Consider the following 22,268-nt stretch of genomic DNA (forward strand, 5'->3'; position numbering starts at 1 on the left):
TACCCATGACATATTTCAGAGATATAGAACAAACATTGCAGAAATTCATATGGAACCATAAACGACCTCGAATAGCTGCAGCAATTTTGAGAAAGAAAAACAAAGCAGGAGGGATCACAATACCTGATATCAAACTGTATTACAAGGCCACTGTAATCAAAACAGCCTGGTACTGGCATAAAAACAGGCACATAGACCAATGGAACAGAATAGAGAGCCCAGAAATAAACTCAAGTCTATACGATCAATTAATATTTGACAAAGGAGGCAGGAGCATAAAATGGAGCAAAAACAGCCTCTTCAACAGATGGTGTTGGGAGATCTGGACAGCTACGTGCAAAAAAATGAAACTCGATCACCAACTTACGCCATACACGAAAATAAACTCAAGATGGATAAAAGACTTAAATATAAGCCGTAACACCATAAAAGTCCTTGAGGAAAACATTGGCAGGAAAATCTCAGACATTCCACGCAGCAACATCCTCACAGACACATCCCCTAAAGCAAGGGACATAAAGGAAAGAATAAACAAATGGGACCTCATCAAAATAAAAAGCTTCTGCATGGCTAAAGAAAACAGCACCAAATTACAAAGAGTACCAACAGTATGGGAAAACATATTTGCCAACGATACCTCAGACAAGGGCCTGATCTCCAAAATATATAAAGAACTCACTCGACTCCACTCCAGGAAGACAAACAACCCAATTAAAAAATGGGCAAAGGACTTGAACAGACACCTCTCCAAGGAAGACATACAGAGGGCCCAGAGACATATGAAAAGATGCTCAGCATCACTAGCCATCAGAGAGATGCAAATTAAAACCACAATGAGGTATCATCTCACACCAGTCAGAATGGCCAACATAAACAAATCCACAAACAAATGTTGGAGAGGATGTGGAGAAAAGGGAACCCTTGTGCACTGTTGGTGGGAATGCAGACTGGTGAGGCCACTGTGGAAAACAATATGGAATTTCCTCAGAAAACTAAAAATGGAACTGCCCTTTGACCCAGTAATTCCGCTGCTGGAATTATACCCTAACAACGCTGAAACACCAATTGAAAAGAACCTGTGCACCCCAATGTTCATAGCAGCACAATTTACAATAGCCAAGTACTGGAAGCAACCGAAGTGCCCATCAGCAAACGAGTGGATCCAAAAACTATGGTATATTTACACAATGGAATTCTACGCAGCAGAGAGAAAGAAGGAGCTTATACCCTTTGCAACAGCATGGATGAAACTGGAGAGCATTATGCTAAGTGAAATAAGCCAGGAAGTGAGGGACAAGTACCATATGATCTCACCTTTAACTGGAACATAAGCAATAGAAGAAAAAAGCAAACAAAATATAACCAGAGACATTGAAGTTAAGAACAATCTAACAATAGCCAGGGCGGGGGTGGGGGGTGGGGGCGGGGATAGTGGGAAGAGGGTATTACAGGAACTACTATAAAGGACACATGGACAAAACCAAGGGGGAGGGTGGAGAGGGGGGAGGGAGGTGGGTTCACCTGGGGTGGGGTAGAGGGATGGGGAGAAAAGGCATACAACTGTAATTGCATAACAATAAAAAAAAAATTAAAAAAAAAATAGTAACCAGAATAATATTTTTAAAATGTAAATCATATAATGGCACTACTCTGCTTATAACTCTCAAATAGAATAACGACCAAATGTCATTTAATCTATATCTAGCCTTTTCTCTTTATCTCGCCTTAAACATGCTCCCCCTACAAAACCCCACCACATTTGCCCACTAGTACCTTACTGCACTCACTGGCCTGTCTGCTTCTTTCTCCTCTTTTCTACTCAGTGCACTATCACCTTCCTGCCTCATGGCCTTTTACCAGCTCTTCTTCAGACACTCACATAGTGGGTTTATTCTAGACATTCATATCTCCGTTGAAATGCCATCTCCTCAGAAAAGCTCACCTACAAGAGCTTCTTCTCTCATCTCTTTCCAGTGTATCAGCCTGTTATATTTTGATCATAGCACTTACTACTATCAGATATTTTCTCTCTGGTTGTTTATTGCCTGTTACTATGCATTAAAATGTAAAATCCCCAGGAAAAAAAATCATTTTTGTTTACTTCAGTGTTGCATTCCTGATACTACATACAGTACAGCCTGGTTCATAATTTTAGCTTATAAGATTGTCTAAAATGATACATTTTTCCCAGCAGAAATAAAAAGTTTTCAGTCTGAGGAATTTTTTAAAAATATATTTATTGATATGCTATTACAGTTGTCCCATTTCCCCACCCCACTCCACTCCATCCTGCCCACCCTCTCCCTCCCACATTCCCCCCCCTATAGTTCATGTCCATGGGTCATACTTATAAGTTCTTTGGCTTCTACATTTCCTACACTATTCTTACCCTCCCCCTGTCTATTTTCCACCTATCATCTATGCTACTTATTCTCTGTACCTTTCCCCCCCTCTCCCCCTCCCACTCCCCTATTGACAACCCTCCATGTCATCTCCATCTCTATGGTTCTGTTCCTGTTCTAGTCGTTTGCCTAGTTTGCTCTTGTTTTTGTTTTAGGTGTGGTCGTTAATAACTGTGAGTTTGCTGTCATTTTTACTGTTCCTATTTTTGATCTTCTTTTTCTTAGGTAACTCTCTTTAACATTTCATATAATAAGGGCTTGGTGATGATGAACTTCTTTAACTTGACCTTATCTGAGAAGCACTTTATCTTCCCTTCCATTCTAAATGATAGCTTTGCTGGATACAGTAATCTTGGATGTAGGTCCTTGCGTTTAATCTTGGGTAATGGAATTATGATGTGCCTTGGTGTGTTCCTCCTTGGGTCCAGCTTCTTTGGGACTCTCTGAGCTTCCTGGACTTCCCGGAAGTCTATTTCCTTTGCCAGATTAGGGAAGTTCTCCTTTATTATTTGTTCAAAAAGGTTTTCAATTTTTTGTTCTTCCTCTTCTCCTTCTGGCACCCCTATAATTCGGATGTTGGAATGTTTCAAGATGTCCTGGGGGTTCCTAAGCCTCTCCTCATTTTTCTGAGTTCTTGTTTCTTCATTCTTTTCTGGTTGGATGTTTCTTTCTTCCTTCTGGTCCACACCGTTGATTTGAGTCCCAGTTTCCTTCTCATCACTATTGGTTCCCTGTATATTTTCCTTTGTTTCTCTTAGCATAGGCTTAATTTTTTCATCTGGTTTTCGAACAGATTCAACCAATTCTGTGAGCGTCTTGATAACCAGTGTTTTGAACTGTGCATCTGATAGGTTGGCTATCTCTTCCTCACTTAGTTGTATTTTTTCTGGAGCTTTGAAGTGTTCCGTCATTTGGTCCATTTTTTTTTTTTTTTTTTGTCTTGGTGCTTCTGTTACTTTAAGGGGCGGAGCTTTAGGTGTTCCCCGGGGTGGGGTAATGCTGGTGGCTGCGCTGGATGCTGTACATGGGGGAGGGGGCGAGAGGGAACAATGGCGCCCGCCTCACTCTCCTCCGGATTTCAATCTTTCACTCCCATACCCACAATCAAACTGGGCCCCTCTGGTGCTGGTTCCTGAGTGGGTGGGCTTGTGCACACTCCAGGCCCCTGTGGGTCTCTCCAAGGACCTCTCCCATGAGGCTGGGAGTCTCTCCTGCTGCCGCCCCAACCCCCACGGGGGCTTTCAATCAGAGGTTTGAGGCTTTATTTCCCCGCGCTGGAGCCCTGGGTTGCAGGGTCTGCTTTGCTCCCCGCCGTTTGTCTGGTTTATCTATGCATGAATGTGGGGCCGCGGGGTGCTAACCACTGCTCTGCTTGCCTCTTTCTCCGCCACTCTCAGTCCAGCCCTCTTGGTTTATCTGCGCGAATGTGGGGCTGCAGGGTCTGCTAGTGCTAGGACTGCCTGTGCGGTTCGTCCCACACTCCGCCAGTCTCGTTCCCGCCATAGCCACACAAGTCCTCTACACCCTGGTGCCTGTCTCCACCCCTCCTACCGTTCTGGATGAATGTTTATTTTTTATTTCCTTGGTGTGAACTTCCTTGCCGTTGGATTTTCTGTCAGTTCTGGTTGTGCGAGGAGGCGCAGTGTGTCTACCTACGCCGCCATCTTGGTTCTCTTCTGGTTGAATTTTTTAATTTAATTTTAAGTTTTGTGGCAAACTTTAGGAAGTAAGGTCTCTGATTATGTCTGTAGTTATGAACAAAAATCACAATTTCAAATGTCTTGGTGGCAATAAACACTATAACATACTCCATGGTGGGGTTTTTTTTTCTCATATTTTACTTTTTTTAAATAAATAACTTTCTTTTATTAGTTGAGTTTATTTGTCTATAGGGCTTTATAGAATATGTATTTCTATGCCTGTCTTCTCATGTTCATTTCCTATTTTCCTAATATAGTCTGTATTTCTTCCTGTTCCTTAATTTCCCCTTTCTCTTAATCTGTATACTTATCTCTCTCTCTAATCTCTTTTAAAAATATATTTTATTGATTATGCTATTACAATTGTCCCAATCATTTTTCTCCTCTTCATCCCCCTCCACCCAATACCTCCATTCCCTCCAGCATTACCCTCCCCCCTTAGTTCATGTGCATAGGTCGTACATATAAGTCCTTTGGTTTCTCCATTTCCTATACTATACTTAACCTCCCCCTGTCTATTTTGTACCTACCATGTATGCTTCTTATTCCCTGTACCTTTTCCCCCACTCTCTCCCTTCCCCCTCCCCACTGGTCTCCCTCCATGTGATCTCCATTTCTGTGATTCTGAAGTTCCTGTTCTAGTTGTTTGCTTAGTTTGTTTTGGGTTTTTTTTTTAGGTTCAGTTGTGTGTTTGTTGTTATATTACTGTTTAAAGTTTTAATCTTCTTTATCTTAGATAAGTCCCTTTAACATTTCATATAATAAGGGCTTGGTGATGATGAACTCCCTTAACTTTACCTTATCTGGGAAGCAATTTATCTGCCCTTCCATTCTAAATGACAGCTTTGCTGGATAGAGCAATCTTGGATGTAGGTCCTTGCCTTTCACAATTTCCAATACTTCTTTCCAGCCCCTTCTTGCCTGTAAGGTTTCTTTTGAGAAATCAGCTGATAGTCTTATGGGAACGCCTTTTTAGGTAATTCTCTTCTCTAGCTGCTTTTAAGATTCTCTTATCTTTAATCTTGGGCAATTTAAATATGATGTGTCTTGCTGTGTTCCTCTTTGGGCCCAACTTTTTGGGGGCTCTCTGAACTTCCTGGACTTCCTGGAAGACTATTTCCTTTGCCAGATTAGGGAAGTTCTCCTTCATTATTTTTTCAAATAAATTTTCAATTTCTTGCTCTTCCTCTTCTCCTTCTGGCACCCCTATGATTCAGATGTTGGAACATTTAAAGTTGTCCCAGAGGTTCCTAAGCTTCTCCTCATTTTTTTGAATTCTTGTTTCTTCATTCTGTTCTGGTTGATGTTTATTTCTTCCTTCTTTCCCAAATCATTGATTTGAGTCCCAGTTTCCTTGCCTTCACTGTTGGTTCCCTGTATATTTTTCTTTATTTCACTTTATATAGCCTTCACTTTACTTCCTTTATTTTGCATCCATACTCAATCATTTCTATGAGCATCCTGATTACCAGTGTTTGAACTCTGCATCTGATAGTTTGGCTATCAACTTGTCACTTAGTTCTTTTTCTGGACTTCTGTTCTTTCATTTGGCCATATTTCTTTGTCCCATCATGCCTGTTATGTTGTAAGGGGTGGAGCCTTAGGTATTCACCAGGATGGGGCAACCTACTCCACTGCATTGTGGTGCTGTATGTGGGGGAGTGGTCAGAGAGGGAACAATATTGATTGCTCAGCTCTTGCCCCACTTCAAGAGACTGGCACTTTCTCTCACCACCACAACCGTCACAGGCTTTTACTGCCAGAGGTTCTGAGGCTTTATTTGCATTGTGCTGGAACCATGAGTTCATGGTCTGTTTCACTTCCCAGTTGTTCCTCCCAGTTTATCCTCATGTGAATGTGAGACTGCCCAGTACACCAACTGCTGCCTAGAGTACCAGGTTTGCCAGCCTCTGCTTTGCCTCATATCCTCTCTGCCCTGGCTTCCCATCTCCACCCCTCCTACCAGTCATGATGAATGTTTCTTCTTTAACTCCTTGGTTGTTGGACTTCCATACAGTTCTATTTTCTGGCAGTTCTGGGTGTTTTTTTTTTTAATTGGTTGTTTCCTTCTTTTGATTGGCCAAGGAGGTGAAACATATCTATCTATGCCTCCATCGTGGCCAAATGTCTCTCATTTTTGTTATTTGCCACTCCTACTTCTCTTTCTATAAACTGGATATAAATTAGAATGAAATATGTTTGATTATGTATTTTAAAACCTTATATCAAGCATTTAATTTTTAGTTAGAAAATCTCTTTAAAACAAAATCAAATCTACTAAAATTTAAATTATGTTTTCTTCTACCACATCACTTTTAACTATTTTCTTCTCTTTAAAATTATTTAACTGCAAAAGTAATAGTTCCTCATCATTGCATTAGCAGAGCTAAAGAGACAATTATACCTAAAAGGAAAAACAACAAATACCAGGGCTGCAATAAGGCCTACTTAGGAGGACATCTCCCCTACAGTCTTGTCAGTCTTAAAACATGCAGTCATTTTTCCTAAGAAGGATTATGTAAATGAGGCTTTGTGAGCATCATTTATTTTCTTTTTGCCTATCTCTTCATCACTAGAAATATGTTGAATCTAACATATTTACCACCTACTTGACCACTTAATTCCTTTCTTGACACATCAATGATTTGTTGTCAATTATACCATTTTTCTCTTTTTGAATTGTAGTGTAAAACATAAAATCACCTTCCTTGACTTTCCACTCACTCAGACCCAAGAAACATGCTTGACATTCCATTATCTCTGACACTGGTGGAATGTTGATTTTAGAACCCCCAAGTGACACAATGTCTTTTTAACTGATATATACAGGGTTCGACAGAATTAACGCTTGCTTGATTATGGTTGGTAAGGTAATAATATGGGTGTAATAATGTATAGTTTTAATTTGAACATTTACCTTAAATATCGTATGGTATGCTTGAGTGTGATTTTGTTATGTTATAGAATTACATGCTTATGATTTTGTAATAAAAAAGGAGTATTATTCATGTCAGACCCTGCATTTTTATATTTGTACTGAATATGCTGCTAATCTAATTTGTTTTACTATATCTTGTTGGTATTCTAATAATTCCCATTGAAAGTGTTCTATAGCTTTGTTAGCCTTCAATCCCAAGGCATATCCTCCTTGCATCACAATTGGTTGTGTATTTCAAAATGTAAGAGGATTGTCTGTGAGAAAAGATATATAAGAACGAAAGCAGAAATAACCAGTAATTGTCCCTTCTATTAGGAGGCGATGCTTGCTGTGTGAGAGTAGTGCTAGATTGCTGAGGCAGAAAATAAGAAGCTAGGATAATTCCTGGACCTATTTATAGCCAGATAGTGAATCACAAAATCTTGTCTTCCCTACCCAAGGACACTTGAAAAGAAATGGTTTACACCTCTCCTCCCTGAACAGAGAATAAATGGCTTAAATTACCCTGGACTTAAGATGATTTAGAGAACAGAGACCCAATTAATGCCATTTGTGCCAGCCAAACCAAAGGATGGATGACCTTAGGGGAACAAATAACAAAAACTCAAATAGAGCCAGACAGACCCAAGATAAAAATAAAACAATAAATCCAACCAAAGAAGAATCCCAAGCTCTCCCTTGCACTCTTTTTGATTCATCAGCATATTAAAAATACACCTGGAAAGCTGATGAATAATCTGCTGAAATCCTCCCTTAAGAATCTCTCTGGCAGAGAAAAGATAAAAACCCTCAAGACAAAGGATATCAGGGTGGGCTCACTCTCCAGCACGCCCATGCCTGTTCTAGGGCATGAAATGTCTACTTTCTTTGTCCTGAACTCTAAGGGTTCCCAAGAGACTTGCAACCAAGGGAGAAGTGGGCAGTGGCAGCCCATCCAGGGCTTACTTCTTAAACGTGTCTCCAAGGCCCCCTTTTGCTCTGACTTTCCAGTGAGCTAAAAGCAACCCCACCTTGGATCACTTCTGTCACTGAGACTTAACTTCCCAGTGAGCTAAGAGCAGGCACGCCTTGGCTGACTCCTTTCCTATAACTTTTCTAGGGAGCCAAAGCAGAGCACCACCTAGGCTCTCTCCTATTGCTTCTTCTATCCTCCGCCCTTCCTTTGTTTCATGGCCACCAATTTTAATAAATTTACTCTCAAAATCACCTGGACTTGTTGTGTTGTGAAATCTTTCCTATATCAAGTCAAGAACCTACACACTACACGCCAGCCGGAAGCAAACCTGCTCTGGGTCCCCATACCCTTCTGATGACACTGCTAGAAAGGTAAACAATTTTGTCCTTCTTTATGTTTATAAGAAACAAAAAGAGGAAATAAATGGAAATATATTACAACTCTTCAGGTGAGACATCTGCTCTTTTGGAATAAAATGGTCAGAATTAAAGTAGAAATAAGTTAATATATGAGGTCTAAATTCAGCAATACAGCAGCACCTTTTTTCTGTTCCTGGCAATGTTGCTCTAGTTCCTCCTGATAGTTACAAGTACTTTATTGTGGATATATAAAGCCTTTATTAAAATACCAATTGTCTTGGAGATGTTAATAATTGGTCTTAAAAATATATATCATATTAACTAAAGAGGTGAGGAATGTTAGATGATGATAAATCCCATCTTTTAAAGAGTATGTAGAACAGAAATACATGACAGGAAATAAAAAACAAAGCACAGTGGAAGAACCCTCAACTTTTAACCTTATAGTGACTTAAAAGTTTCTTCTATGCCCTACAGACAGTCTCAATGTTTGAAAAAGTGTGAAATAAACAACAGTATAATATGTTGAAGATGCACACTACTCAGGAGTAAGTAGAGAGAGATTCCTGGCTTACTTGTCCATCAACAGGTTTTAGGCACAGAACGAATGATAAATATTGAAGCCAATGGATGTCTGAGTAAAGAAGGAAGGGAGGACGGAAGTAAAGAAGGGAGGAAGAGACAGAGAGAGAGAGGGAGAAACAGAGAGAGGATAAAGGGGACAGAAAAGCTAATTTGGATGATTCCATTTGTAAATTTTTATGCTTCAGTTTCATTTAGGAAACAATGTGTGTGCTGGTCATGTGTGTGTGTGCATGCACGTGTTCATACTCACATGTATGTGCCTTTGTGATAGTGCTTTTTTCATATTTCCTAATTTTAACTGTACATGCAAACCTCTGTTATTAGTATATTTGAGTTTAGACATACAAAAAGCAGATATTTTGGTGTTTTCAATAGACGTGTCACTGTAAAGAATTTTTTGATTTGAGACTTTGGTTTTCTTTCCATCTCTTCTCTTTCATTCTGTCTCCCTTTGCAGTTAGAGTGAGTGGACCCTTTACTTCCCTCCTCTCTACGCTCCATATTCCACAACACTCCTGAAAAACAAGTGTGCCATGTGACTGAAAGCATGTGAAATATCATTTTATATTTTGTTTTAGTTCAAGAGTCTTCAAGCTTTTAAAACTTTTCATCTCAACCAAAAGCCATTTTGCACATGCACAAGCAATATATTTTGTTTGTATATTTTATATTTGATTATACTGATTGCTTCTTTCTAAGCTTTAGAACTTTCTAAAAGACTTTAAAGAAGGGGATATAATAATATATACATAGAAATTTTACTATCATTATTTTCTTTTCTTTGCATGTAATATAAAATCTTTATTATAATGAATATCAGATCAGAATTCAAAAGTGATTTTTACAAATGCTGATATCTAATTGTGTCTTAAAACAATGTTGATATGTAAATGTACATACCTGAGAGAAGGAAATCTAAATTTCTAAGATAATTTAGCAAATAACCTTATTTTATATTAATACCTTTCTTTCTGATTATTAACAGGAAATATTCTTAAGGAAATATATCAATTTAATTCTCTAGAATGTTTTGTCCTATCATCATAAACTGGTATATAAGGGGATCTTCAAGAAAAGTTATTTATTGAGGTTATTTTGCATATAAAGATTTATTTATTTATTTATTTTTGTTGTTCAAGTACAGTTGTCTCCATTTTCACCCCACCACATCCTCCTGCCCCACCCATCCCCACCTCCCCCCATTTAACCTACCCCCTTTGGCTTTGTCCATGTGTCCTTTATACATGTTCCTTGATGGTCCTTCCCTTATTTTCCCCCATTATCCTCCTCCCCCATCCCCTCTGGTTACTGTCAGTTTGTTCTTTATTTCAATGTCTCTGGTTGTATTCTAATCAACAAGACAAACAGGCAAAATGTAACTATTATTATTTTCATACCTATAAATTATAATGTTTGTTGGGTGAACATATTTCCAATTTGGAGAACACTGTACAGATCAGCCTTAGATCTTAATTTCTCCAGAATGATCAGGATTTCTTTTACTAAGACTAGGTTGATAGGTTGATATTCTTTAGAAAAAAAATGATAAGTTCAAGTAAGTACAGTTTTTTTTTTTTTAGCTTTTTAGGTCAATATTGCTAAGGTATTATATAATTTTCATTCAGTAAATGCTCAAATTTCTGTATAGTTTCATAGTTTAATAAATTTTAACAAATAGAGACTTGTACCACTACAATTAAAGTATAGAACAAATCTGTCACTTTAAAAAGCTCTGTCATTTCTCCTTGCTGTCAATCCCCACCTCACCCCCATTCAAATAAAAAATCTGTAGGACTTGATAACTGTGGTTAAATTTTTTCTAAATCAGAAAAATCTTCATATACATAATGCAAATTGTAAATCCAGGACAGAGGCATTCCAGACTCCCACATGAGGGAACATAAATAGAAGCACAGGACTGAAGCAGAAAGAGTGTTTTACAGTTATAAAATGTAGAAAAATAAAGGTTTTTTAGGTTTTAGGAGAACAAGGGTATAATATAGTTGTGCCATACACCAGTTTTAGTTAGAGAAGAACTATGATCTGGATGGATAAGATGGAAATAAACTCTCTATTCCTTATGTTCTGTAAGCAGAGGAGATGGAGATAGAAAACAGCACAGTGGTGAAAGAATTCATCCTCCTTGGTCTGACTCAGTCTAGAAATATTCAATTCCTGGTCTTTGTGCTCATCTTCATTTTCTACCTCATCATCCTCCCTGGGAATTTCCTCATCATTCTCACCATCAGATCAGATCCTAGCCTCTCAGCACCCCTCTACTTCTTTTTGGGAAACTTGGCCTTTCTCGATGCATCCTACTCCTTCATTGTGGCTCCCAGGATGCTGGTGGACTTCCTCTCTGAGAAGAAGGTAATCTCCTACAAGGGCTGCATTACTCAGCTCTTTTTCTTGCACTTCCTTGGAGGAGGGGAGGGCTTACTTCTTGTTGTGATGGCTTTTGACCGCTACATCGCCATCTGCCGTCCTTTACACTATTCAACTGTTATGAACCCTAGAGCCTGCTACCTCTTGCTGTTGGCTCTATGGCTTGGAGGCTTTGTTCACTCCATCATTCAGGTGGCCCTCATCCTCTGCTTGCCCTTCTGTGGTCCAAACCAGCTGGATAACTTCTTCTGTGATGTGCCACAGGTCATCAAACTGGCCTGCACAGACACCTTCGTGGTGGAGCTCCTGATGGTCTTCAACAGTGGCCTGCTCAGTCTCCTGTGCTTCCTGGGGCTTTTGTCTTCCTATGCGGTCATTTTCTGTCATGTATGTGGGTCATCTTCTGAGGGGAAGAATAAGGCCCTGTCCACATGTACCACTCATGTCATTATTATACTGATTATGTTTGGACCTGCCATCTTCATCTACACTCGCCCCTTTAGGGCCTTACCAGTGGACAAGGTGGTTTCCTTTTTCCACACAGTGATCTTTCCTTTGTTGAATCCTGTTATTTATACTCTTCGAAATCAGGAAGTGAAATCTGCCATGAGGAGATTATTGAGACGGCATGTAGTATGCTGAATGGATTTTATAAGTCAAGATGGGGGAAGTTGGCTGCAAGTCATTTAACTAATATGGTTTTTCATTGATCTCCTTTCATTTGTCAGGCATTATTGTAGGCAATGGGGGACAGTTATGCATAACAAGAGAAAAAACTCAATATATTTAAATAATTTGAGAGAAATACTAGAGTGGTTGATGTATGATGAGTAATTTAGAGGTTAAATTTTATCGGACTATTAAGGGCGAATCATTGATGTCTTTTAGTCTGAGATAAGAAGTTTTATTCCGTCACCCCAATAAATACAATAAAAATAAATTTTAAAAGTTTTATTCTACCCTAATTGCAGTAAGAGTTTATTTAGGCAAGAAAGTCACTCATTCACAATTGTTTTTTCTATGGTTTAGAGTAATATCATCAGATTCTGGGCAGAGATCAATAGCTGCAAAACATCAGTAAGACCAAAATGTTATATGCAGACCTATATGTATATATGCATGTATATATTTTCCTCCCCCTGCCCAAACTTAGTAGAGGGATAAGAATGGAAGATTAATGATTTTATGGAAAAATATCATGAAATTATTTTATTGATTTTTTTCAGAGCTTCATGATTATTACTAATGGGTTCTTACAAATTCTCCCTGGATGTTGAAATTTGACCTCAATGATTTCACTCTGATTATGATAGTGATAGTTAATTAGTACTACAGACTTTATTGGAGATTATATAAATCAATCTAGTTATTTTTAATGCAAAGGGTATAATGCAGGAAATTAAGTACTTGTAAAATCCTTTAAGGGGTATAAAATCATTCTCTATGCTGGATATCCAGGTAATTATTTTAAAAATCCACATTACTATCAATGAAACTAACCTGCCCATTGATCTATACCTGCAATAGCCAGGAGACTGGAAAAACAAGAAGCCACTTTCTAGCTCCTGACTGAAGGAATACATCACTAAGCCATGGTCTGGGATCAGGAGAATGATATGCCTTTCACGCTATTGCCTCTATCCAATTAATTTTTTTTCTAAATTCAAGTTTTAAATGAGTACATTTGATACAAACCCCAGAAGCAAAGGTCCTAGAACAATGTGTTTATATGTTGACAGCTTCTTTGGAAAACAAAACTGTGCAAAAAATCAGGTAAAATACAGGGTTATAGTTTTACAATCTTGTAGGTGAGAAATGTCAGTGAGGTATAACATAAAAATAGAAAATTTTAAAAAATGCATTTGACATGTTAAGAATATATGTGTAGGCAAAAGGTATAAAAGTGATGAAAATCTGCCAACCATATGTGGATGTGCAGTTATTTTCTGCACAGTTATGGAAGTCTGCATGGAAATTGAATTGTATATATTCCTTTCCTACCACATGATGATGCAAAGGAGCATCCATGCATAAATATTAAAATTAAAAAGCCATTAATTAAGGAAATTAATAAAAGTGATAAGATGTTAATTCACTTAATACATTAAAAATTTTAATAAGTGCCCTGGTTGGGTGGCTCAGGTGGTTGGAATGTCATTCTGTACACCAACATGTTGTGGGTTCAGTTCCTGGTCAAGGCACATACCTAGGTTGTGGGTACAATCTCTGCTTGTGGTGTGTACTAGAGGCAACCGATCGATGTTTCTCTCTCACATCAATGTTCCCGCCCCCCTCTAAAAGCAATGAGAAATGTCCTTGGTGAGGATTAAAAAAAAACAACAGCCATAAGAATAAATATCACTGATTTTGGTTAGTTTGTAGAAGAATGTTGCTCATGTATTATCAACAATAAGAAAAATACAAAATAAAAATTACTTGTAGAAAATTACTTTCCTACAAGGCTATCAAAGGGTAGATGAAGTGAGGAAGACTTATCATTCTGAGCTCCAGAGAGAGAGAAGACCTGTATAGATGAGCAGAGATCTATGGCAGCTTCCATATCTGTGGGCAAGTACCTAGTCTGGATATGGGAAGATGGAAAAGTAATCCTGCCATAGATTGAGATATTCTGTAGGAATGAGAAGAAACAAGCTGAGCTTTTAATGACACATGGGATGTAGACAGATTAAAATCTAAAAAAGCTCCTAACAAAAATAAATAGCTCACTTATAAAATTTTCTCCCCCCTCCACCCCACATCTATATCAGTAATTTGCTCAGAAAAGAAGTAGTGGGGCAAGAAATGAAAATCAGAGGGAATTTGAATTCTCAGACATTACTATATTGCTTGAATGTTGGCATCTACAAAGTTAAAATCTAAGGGAAACAAGATTATCTAAATAGTGACTCAAAACCTTCCCAGCTGCAAATACTGACAAGATCAAAGGTAACAATTCCTTGGTGGCAGTTGGCAGATGTTGGCAGTAAAACTAATCTGAGCTAAATTCAATATAATTAAACATGATTACAAATCCCATCTCACCTAGACTTTGAAGGAATTTGAATGATTTGATTTTCATTTTAATTTCAGGTCAGAAGAAAAGAATTTAACCCTGAAAAACTAAGCAAACTAAAGTTAAATATACTTCTTCATTTTCCAGTAAATTTTTAATAGTGCCAAAATATAATTTAAAACATTAGAATCTATGACAAGAAAAATATTGATAGACAAAGACTATCAGTTGGACCATATAATGGTATTATCAGACAGTCTTTAGAAAAGTATTGTAAATGTATTTATATGATAAATGGATGAGGACATAAGGATTTCAGGAGAGAAGTGCAAATCCTAAATATAAATGGATATGCTAAAACTGAAAAGAACAATATTTGAAAGAGGAAACTGGGAGAAATTGGCAGATTATGTTAGAGAGAAGGACCTGAATTTCTGGGCTCCTAGAACCCAGAATACCTGCTTCTTTTTCTTGTAGAATGGCATTAGAAATCATGGTATGAGTGCTAGGTGTATTTCTTGCTATTGGGGGTGTCATTACTCTAGGCCCTCTCCTAAACATGTGAGGGAATATATGTGTGTATACTAACCTTCACATGTACACATATCTAAAAATCTGTAACAATCTATATTAATACATGGATTCACAGTGGTGTCTCCAACTTCAATCCATTATCCCATGGATCATTCCGGCCTCTTCCCTTAGTTTATCTGTAAGCTCACACTCCAAAGCAAGAAACTTGGATGCCACGACCTACTATACATTTACTTAATTGTTTGATACCAGTATGACAGGCTGGAGCAGTGGGGAGTCTCCTACATTGGCCAAGATGGTGGCAGTGGAGGTTCTTACTGTGAACCCACCAAAAGCTAACAATATGAAAGGATAGGGCTCAGGCACACCAAAAGCTAGACAGATGAATTGCTAGGGCCTCTCCACCCCCAGCATAACAAAAGCTGGCAAGATAATTGGATAGAAAAAAAGTCCTCCCCTCCCTATCTCTATAAGAACCAGGCTTAAGCAGGAAAAAGGGGAGTCCAGCATTCTTTCAGGTCTTGAGGCACCTGAATAAAACCTCTTTCCTTTTGCACCAGCACCTGCCTCATGAGTTTGGCTTTTGTCACAGCAGACAGCTGAATCTCGTTTTGTTCCCTTACAAAGGTAGACGTGTATATAGCAGTATCAGGACTGTTAACCCCTACACCATGGGAAGCATATCTATTAACTAGACTATAATGCTTAACTACAGTTCCTTTTGCTATTAGCCTTACAGAGTCCACTAATTTGCAAAGTTTTTTAGGTCAGCCCCTATTCCTCCCAATCCATTTCAGTGAAGTCATTTCATATTTGTTACTTATTTTTTGGTCAGAGACTGCCATTCATCCTGGGATCCCTCAACCTCTTAAATGATTTTTTAAGTTTACACAAATTAAGCTTCACTTTTATGCTGTAAATTTCTATGGGTTTTTGATAAATCCATAATGCTATGAATTCATCATTGCAGTATTATACAAAAAAAAATTCACACGCTATTCACACCTATTCAACCTCCCATCTTCTACCTGCACCTGTAACAACTATAGATTTTTTTAATTCTCTCTATAATTTTATTTCTTCCAAAATGTTATACATTCAAAATCATTTAATTTTTTTTATTGGATTCTACGGTAGCTTTATTTTTTCTTTTCTTTCTTTCTTTCTTTATATTATTAATGTTATTCTCTTACAATTGTCCCATTTTTTTCCCTTTGCCCTCCTCTGCCTAGCCCTACCACCTACTCCCACAGTGAATCCCCACACTGTTGTCCATTTACATGGGTCTTGCATTACATGCTGTTTGTTTGATCCCTTCCCCTCTTTCCGCCCTTCTTTCCACTGTTATCTCCCTCTACCCTCATCTCTGGCAGCTGTCAGTCTGTTCCATGTTTTCATGTCCCTGGTTTATTAGTTTATTTTGTTCATTATATTCCTCTTATAAGTGAGATCATATGTTGTTTGTCTTTCACCAACTGGTTTTTTACACTTAGCATAATAGTCTCCAGTTCCAACCATGCTGTCACAAAAGGTAGGAGCTCCTTCTTTCTTTCTGCTGCATAGTATTCCACTGTGTAAGTGTACCATGTTGTTTTAGTCCACTCATCCACTGATGGGCCCTTAGGCTGTTTCCAGCACTTGGCTATTGTAAATGACACCATTGTGAACATTGGGGTGCACAGGTTCTTTTCAATTAGTGTTTCAGGAGCCTTAAGCTGTATTCTCAGCTATAGAATCACTGGGTCAAAAGGCAGTTTCATTTTTAGTTGTTAAGGAAATTCCATACTGTTTTCCACAGTGGCTGCACCAGTCTGCATTCCCACCAACAGTGCTCTAGGGTTCCCTTGTCCCCATATCCTTGCTAGCACTTGTTGTTTGTTGATTTGTTTATGATGGCCATCCTGATCAGTGTGAGGTGATATCTCATTGTGATTTTAATTTGCATCTCTCTGATGGCTAGTGGTGCTGAGCATCCTTTCATGTATCTCTGGGCCTTCTGTATGTCCTCCTTAGAGAAGTATCTGTTTAGGTCCTTTGCCCATGTTTTAATTGGGTTGTTTATCTTCCTGGAGTGGAGTCGTGTGAGTTCTTTACATATTTTGGAAATCAAACCCTTGTCCGAGATATCATTGGCAAACATATTTTCTTATATGGTTGGTTCCCTTTTCATTTTGCAGATGTATGCTTACCTTTTGTTTTAAAACGAGACAAATACCTTAGAATTTTAGATTTACCAAATGTTTGTGTGTGGAGGTCAGCTGTTTAAAAGTCATTTCCTTTCTCTTTAACACATGAAAATTTTAATGAAATACAAACAAAAAAGTTGCTTTAAAAAAAAATTTAAAGCCCTGAAGGAATGTAATCAGCTGGGAAAGAATTTCTTGGACTCTATTGCTAGTCCTGTGGAAAATGTATGGTAGCTGTGAAGAGCTGAAATCACTGAGCTATTTGTGGAGAAAGTTGGATTTGGAAACCAAGCCAGAGATAAACGTTCGGCCTTCAAGTAAATATGGCAAGATTCTCAGTTATGGGTTTTTAAAAATTATTTTAATGATGTTCAATTTTAGTTGTCTGTATTTACCCCTCACCACTCCTCCCTACCCCAGCGACACCCACCTCCCCCACCTTGTTTCCATCCACCCCCCCTTAGTTTTGTCCATGTGTCCTTTATAGTTGGTCCTGAAAACCCTTCAAAACCCATTATGGTTTTAGGTTGAGAATCTATATCTAGTATCTTTCTGGATTATATGTCATGGGCATATCAAAAAATAATGTTAATAATTATAATCACCTCTGCTCTTCCTTCTACTACATTTTATTCAGCAATTTCTCTGTGCCAGGCATTGTGCTGAATGCTTTACATTTATTTGTATAATTTAATTCTCATACCACTCCTCTAAGGTACTTGCATAGTAACTATCTTTACTTCTTCCATTTACTTTGGGTTTTCCAACTTCCCCTCCCCCAGATTTCACCTACCCATGGCAGCAGTTATCATTATACTCATTGGCCTCTACTAATTTTTAATTGTATTTTTTCCATTACCATTTTTTCCCTTTATGCCCCCTTCCCCAGCAATCACCACACTGTTGTCCATGTCCATGAGTCCTTTTTCCTTTCTGTTCAGTCCCTCCATCCCCTAACTGCACCCTCCTTAGCTGTCATCCTGTTTTCTATCTATGAGTCTGTCTCTATTTTCCTTGTTAATTCAGTCTGTTCATTAGATTCCACATTGTGTACTAATTTTTAATGTTCTATAAGAAAGTTTAATGCATGGGTCTTCTTTTAAATGATTTTTTTTCAATAAGCAAGAGTTTGCTGCTGCCAGTGTGCCTTAGCCTAAAAGAATACTTTTCCAACTTTGGGACATACAACACTGGGGCAGAAAGGTGTCAATGTTTCCATATGCAAAGGAGCAAAGTACATTTACACAATGGAATACTATTCAGCAAAAAGAAAGAAGGAGCTCCTACCCTTTGCGACAGCATGGATAGAACTGGAGAGCATTATGCTAAGTGAAATAAGCCAGGTGGTGAGGGACAAATACCATATGATCTCACTTTTAACTGGAACATAGTCAATAAAGCAAACAAGCAAGCAAAATATAACCAGAGACATTGAAATTAAGAACAATCTGGAGGGTGGAGAAGATGGCGGCAAGACAGGTGGGAGCAGAGTCCACTTCCCCTCAACACCAGTGAAATTCCTAGCTGATCTGAGGAGCAGAGCGAACAGCCAACAGTATTCCAGCATATATGAAGATCAGAGACCAAAGATAGAGGACATTGAAAGATATGATGGTAAGAAGAGTGCTTAAGGACAATAAGGTCCCCGGGACTTGCGTGGGGACCAGGACGGCTGAAGCCCCGGCCTGGGTGCAGGGTCTGCTGCAGGATTCCTGGGAGAGAGCCAGGCTGAGCTGTGTGAGCAGCCAGATGCACGTTTGGACCAGGGGGGCTTGAATAGGAAGAATTTCTCAAAAAGAAAAAGAAAATAGAGGCACTCAGGGGCTAATTAGAGAACTCTCAGCAGCAGCCGCGGCCTCTGGCACCCCTCCCCCCTCAGCCCCTGGACGGTGAATGCGGAATAAGCAGGCTTGGACCTCACATGAAGCCCGGTTGCCAGCACCCAGATTAGCGGACTGGGGGCCCACACCTGAAACCTCGGGTGGGTGCGCACGGAGAGCAGAGGCTAGCTGCCCCACCCACAGGCCCAAAGCAGCAGACCAAGGGCCACGTGACTCATTCCCAAAGTGGCCCCACAGCCCAGCGCGTCTCAGGCCCAAAGCAGCAGATCTGCTGATCAAAGGCCTGGCTGCTGCAAGGGACCACACCAACAACTCTTACCTAACCCCTGCGCACTGAGCCCTGCAGGGCCTACTGGCTCTCTAGGACAAAGGCAGAACACCCAGCAGAGGGGAGCTGCAGGGGGAGACTGCATTCCCCAGAAAGACTCAACCCAGTAGGGGGCTGAACTACCCCATAGCAGCACCAAGAGCCCCTAGCATCTAAGACAGCAAAGAGCAAGAAGGTGGAGTGTGAGTTGCTCCTAATTGGTGCAACTCAAGGACAGCACAACTGGTGAACTAAAGGCCTAGTGGGGAGCAGAAGGACCCTGAGGAACTGGACTGGAGGCTAAACAACAGCGAAGAGTGTGGCTCAGGAAGGGAGAAAAGTGAAACCAATCCTTCCAACCACCCCCTCCCGTTCCAAGACAGGAAGACCAGCAGAAAACTAACCTGACTGGTTTAAAGCCAGCACAAGACTTTTTTTTTCTTTTTCTTTCCTCCCTTCCCCCTGAATTTCTTTTTCCTTTCTGTCCTTTCTTTTTTTTATTCCTTCTTCCTTCCATCGTTTACCTTTTTTATTCCTTCTTCCTGCCTTCTTTTATTTATTCTTTTGTTTTAATTTTTGTTAAAATTCCTTCTTATCTTGCCTCCGATTTTTCTTTATTCCTTCTTCCTTCCTTCCTCTCCTTTTCTATTCCCTTTTTTCCTCCTTCCCTTCTTTTAACCCGCCCCTTTCTCTTTTTCCCACAGGTGAGAAAACAAAACGTGGAGTGCTGAAAAGGCCAGAGTTAGACTGTGTTACACCCATAAGCGTCAGCTCAAGACCAGTGAGCACAGGAGATTAAGGAGACAGCACCACTGAATCCCATTGGCATTCTACCATAGAAGTTCATACCATAAACCCAGGGAGTCAGAATAGATCAATTTAAGAAGCAGAGGCTAACAAGAAGAGTCCAACAAACAATGGGAAGACAAAGAAACAATCCCCAAATGAAAGGAAAGGAGGAAGCCTCATAAAGAATGCTAACTGAAAAAGAGGCAAGTCAACTATAAGGTACTGAGTTCAAAGCAATGGTTATTAGGAAGCTCACTGAGCTCTCTGAGCTCACAGAGAACTACCAGAAACTACTGGGAAACTACAATGCACTCACTGCAAATTATATCAACATGAAAAAGAAAATAGAAACTATCAACAAGGGCCAAGAGGAAATGAAGAATACAATTTCTGAATTGAAGAACACAGTAGAAGGAATGTAAAGCAGACTTGATGAAGCAGAGGATCGGATCAGTGAGCTGGAGGACAAAGTAGAACAAAACATCCAGAAAGAGCAATAAAAGGAAAACAGGCTCAGAAAGAGTGAAGAGGGATTAAGAGAAATGTAGGACAACATGAAACATAAAAATATCTGCATAATAGGAATACCAGAAGGAGAAGAAGAGCAAGGGATAGAAAACCTGTTTGAAAAAGTAATGATGGAAAATTTCCCTAATCTGATGAGAGAAAAAATCACCCAAATCCAGGAAACACAGAGAATCCCAAGCAAGAGGAACACAAAGAAGCCCACTGCAAAACACATCATAATTAAAATGGCAAATTCCAAACAAAGAGAGGATCTTAACGTCAGCAAGAGAGAAACAGGAAGTAACATACAAGGAAGCCCGAATAAGGTTAGCAACTGACTTCTCAATGGAAACGCTCCAAGCCAGAAGAGAATGGCAAAAAATATTGAAGTAATGAGAACCAGACAACTGCAACCAAGACTACTTTACCCAACAAGGCTCTCAATCATGATAGAAGGCCAAATAAAGAGTTTCCCAGGCAAAAGAAGTCTAAAAGAATACAGCTCCACCAAACCAGCTCTGCAAGAGATGCTAAAGGGACTGCTTTAAGGAGAGGAAGGAAAAGAGAAAGAGAGAGGAACACAGGTAAAAAAAAAAATGGCAATGAATAAATACCAATCGATAATAACCTTAAATGTAAATGGATTAAATGCTCCAATCAAAAGACATAGAATAGCTGAATGGATAAGAAAACATGACCCACACATATGCTGCCTACAAGAGACCAATCTCAGGACAAAAGACTTACACAAACTGAAAGTGAAGGGCTGGAAAAAATATTCCAAGCAAACAGACAGGAAAAAAAAGCAGGGGTAGCAATACTCATATCAGACAAAATAGGCTTCCAAAGAAGGGCCCTAAAGAGAGACCCAGAAGGTCACTTCATAATACTCAAAGGAAGAATCCACCAAGAAGACATAAACATTGTAAATATATATGCACCCAACATAGGAGCACCCAAATACATAAAGGAAATCTTGGAGGACTTCAAGAAAGATATTGACAGCAACACAATTATAGTAGGGGACTTTAACACCCCACTATCAAAAATGGACAGGTCTTCCAAACAAAATATCAACGAGGATATTGTGTCACTTAACAACACCCTAGAGGAAATGGACTTAACTGATATATATAGAGCTTTTCATCCCAAAGAAGAAAAATACACATTCTTTTCAAGTGTACATGGAACTTTTTCAAAGATAGACCACATGATAGGACATAAAGCAAGCCTCAACAAATTCCAGAAAATTGAAATCATACCAAGCATTTTCTCTGACCACAAGGGACTGAAACTAGAAACCAACCCGACAGGAAAAAACCCCAAACACTCAAAATCATGGAGACTGAATAGCATGCTATTAAACAATGAATGGGTCAAGAACAAGATTAGGGAAGAAATCAAAACCTTTCTGGAAACAAATGAAAATGAACTCACAACAACCCAAAACCTATGGGACACAGCAAAGGCAGTCCTGAGAGGGAAGTTCATAGCAATACAGGCCTACCTTAAAAACATAGAAACATTTCAAACAAAAAACCTAATACTATGCCTACAAGAACTCGAGGAACAACAACAAAGACAGCCCAGAGCAAGCAGAAGGAAGGAAATAACCAAGATCAGAGCAGAGTTAAATGACATAGAGACTAAAAACACAATTCTAAGGATCAATGAATCCAGGAGCTGGTTCTTTAAAAAGATAAACAAAATCGACAAGCCTTTAAGTAGTCTCATCAAGAAAAAAAGAGAGAGGATCCAAATAAACAC

The 22,268-nt window shown here is 39.1% G+C and overlaps 1 protein-coding gene across 1 annotated transcript; it reads left to right on the forward strand.

Moving 5' to 3' along the window:
- The first annotated feature begins 7,365 nt into the window (after positions 1–7,365).
- On the forward strand, positions 7,366–13,304 carry LOC112311906 (olfactory receptor 4N4C). The gene is made up of 2 exons (XM_024568381.3): positions 7,366–8,366; positions 11,035–13,304. The coding sequence occupies exon 2, from the start codon at positions 11,040–11,042 to the stop codon at positions 11,964–11,966; it is 927 nt and encodes a 308-aa protein (XP_024424149.2). The 5' UTR covers positions 7,366–8,366; positions 11,035–11,039; the 3' UTR covers positions 11,967–13,304.
- Positions 13,305–22,268: the final 8,964 nt, after the last annotated feature.

This window comes from Desmodus rotundus, chromosome 7 (genome assembly GCF_022682495.2).
Source record: "Desmodus rotundus isolate HL8 chromosome 7, HLdesRot8A.1, whole genome shotgun sequence".
Classification (NCBI taxonomy): domain Eukaryota; kingdom Metazoa; phylum Chordata; class Mammalia; order Chiroptera; family Phyllostomidae; genus Desmodus; species Desmodus rotundus.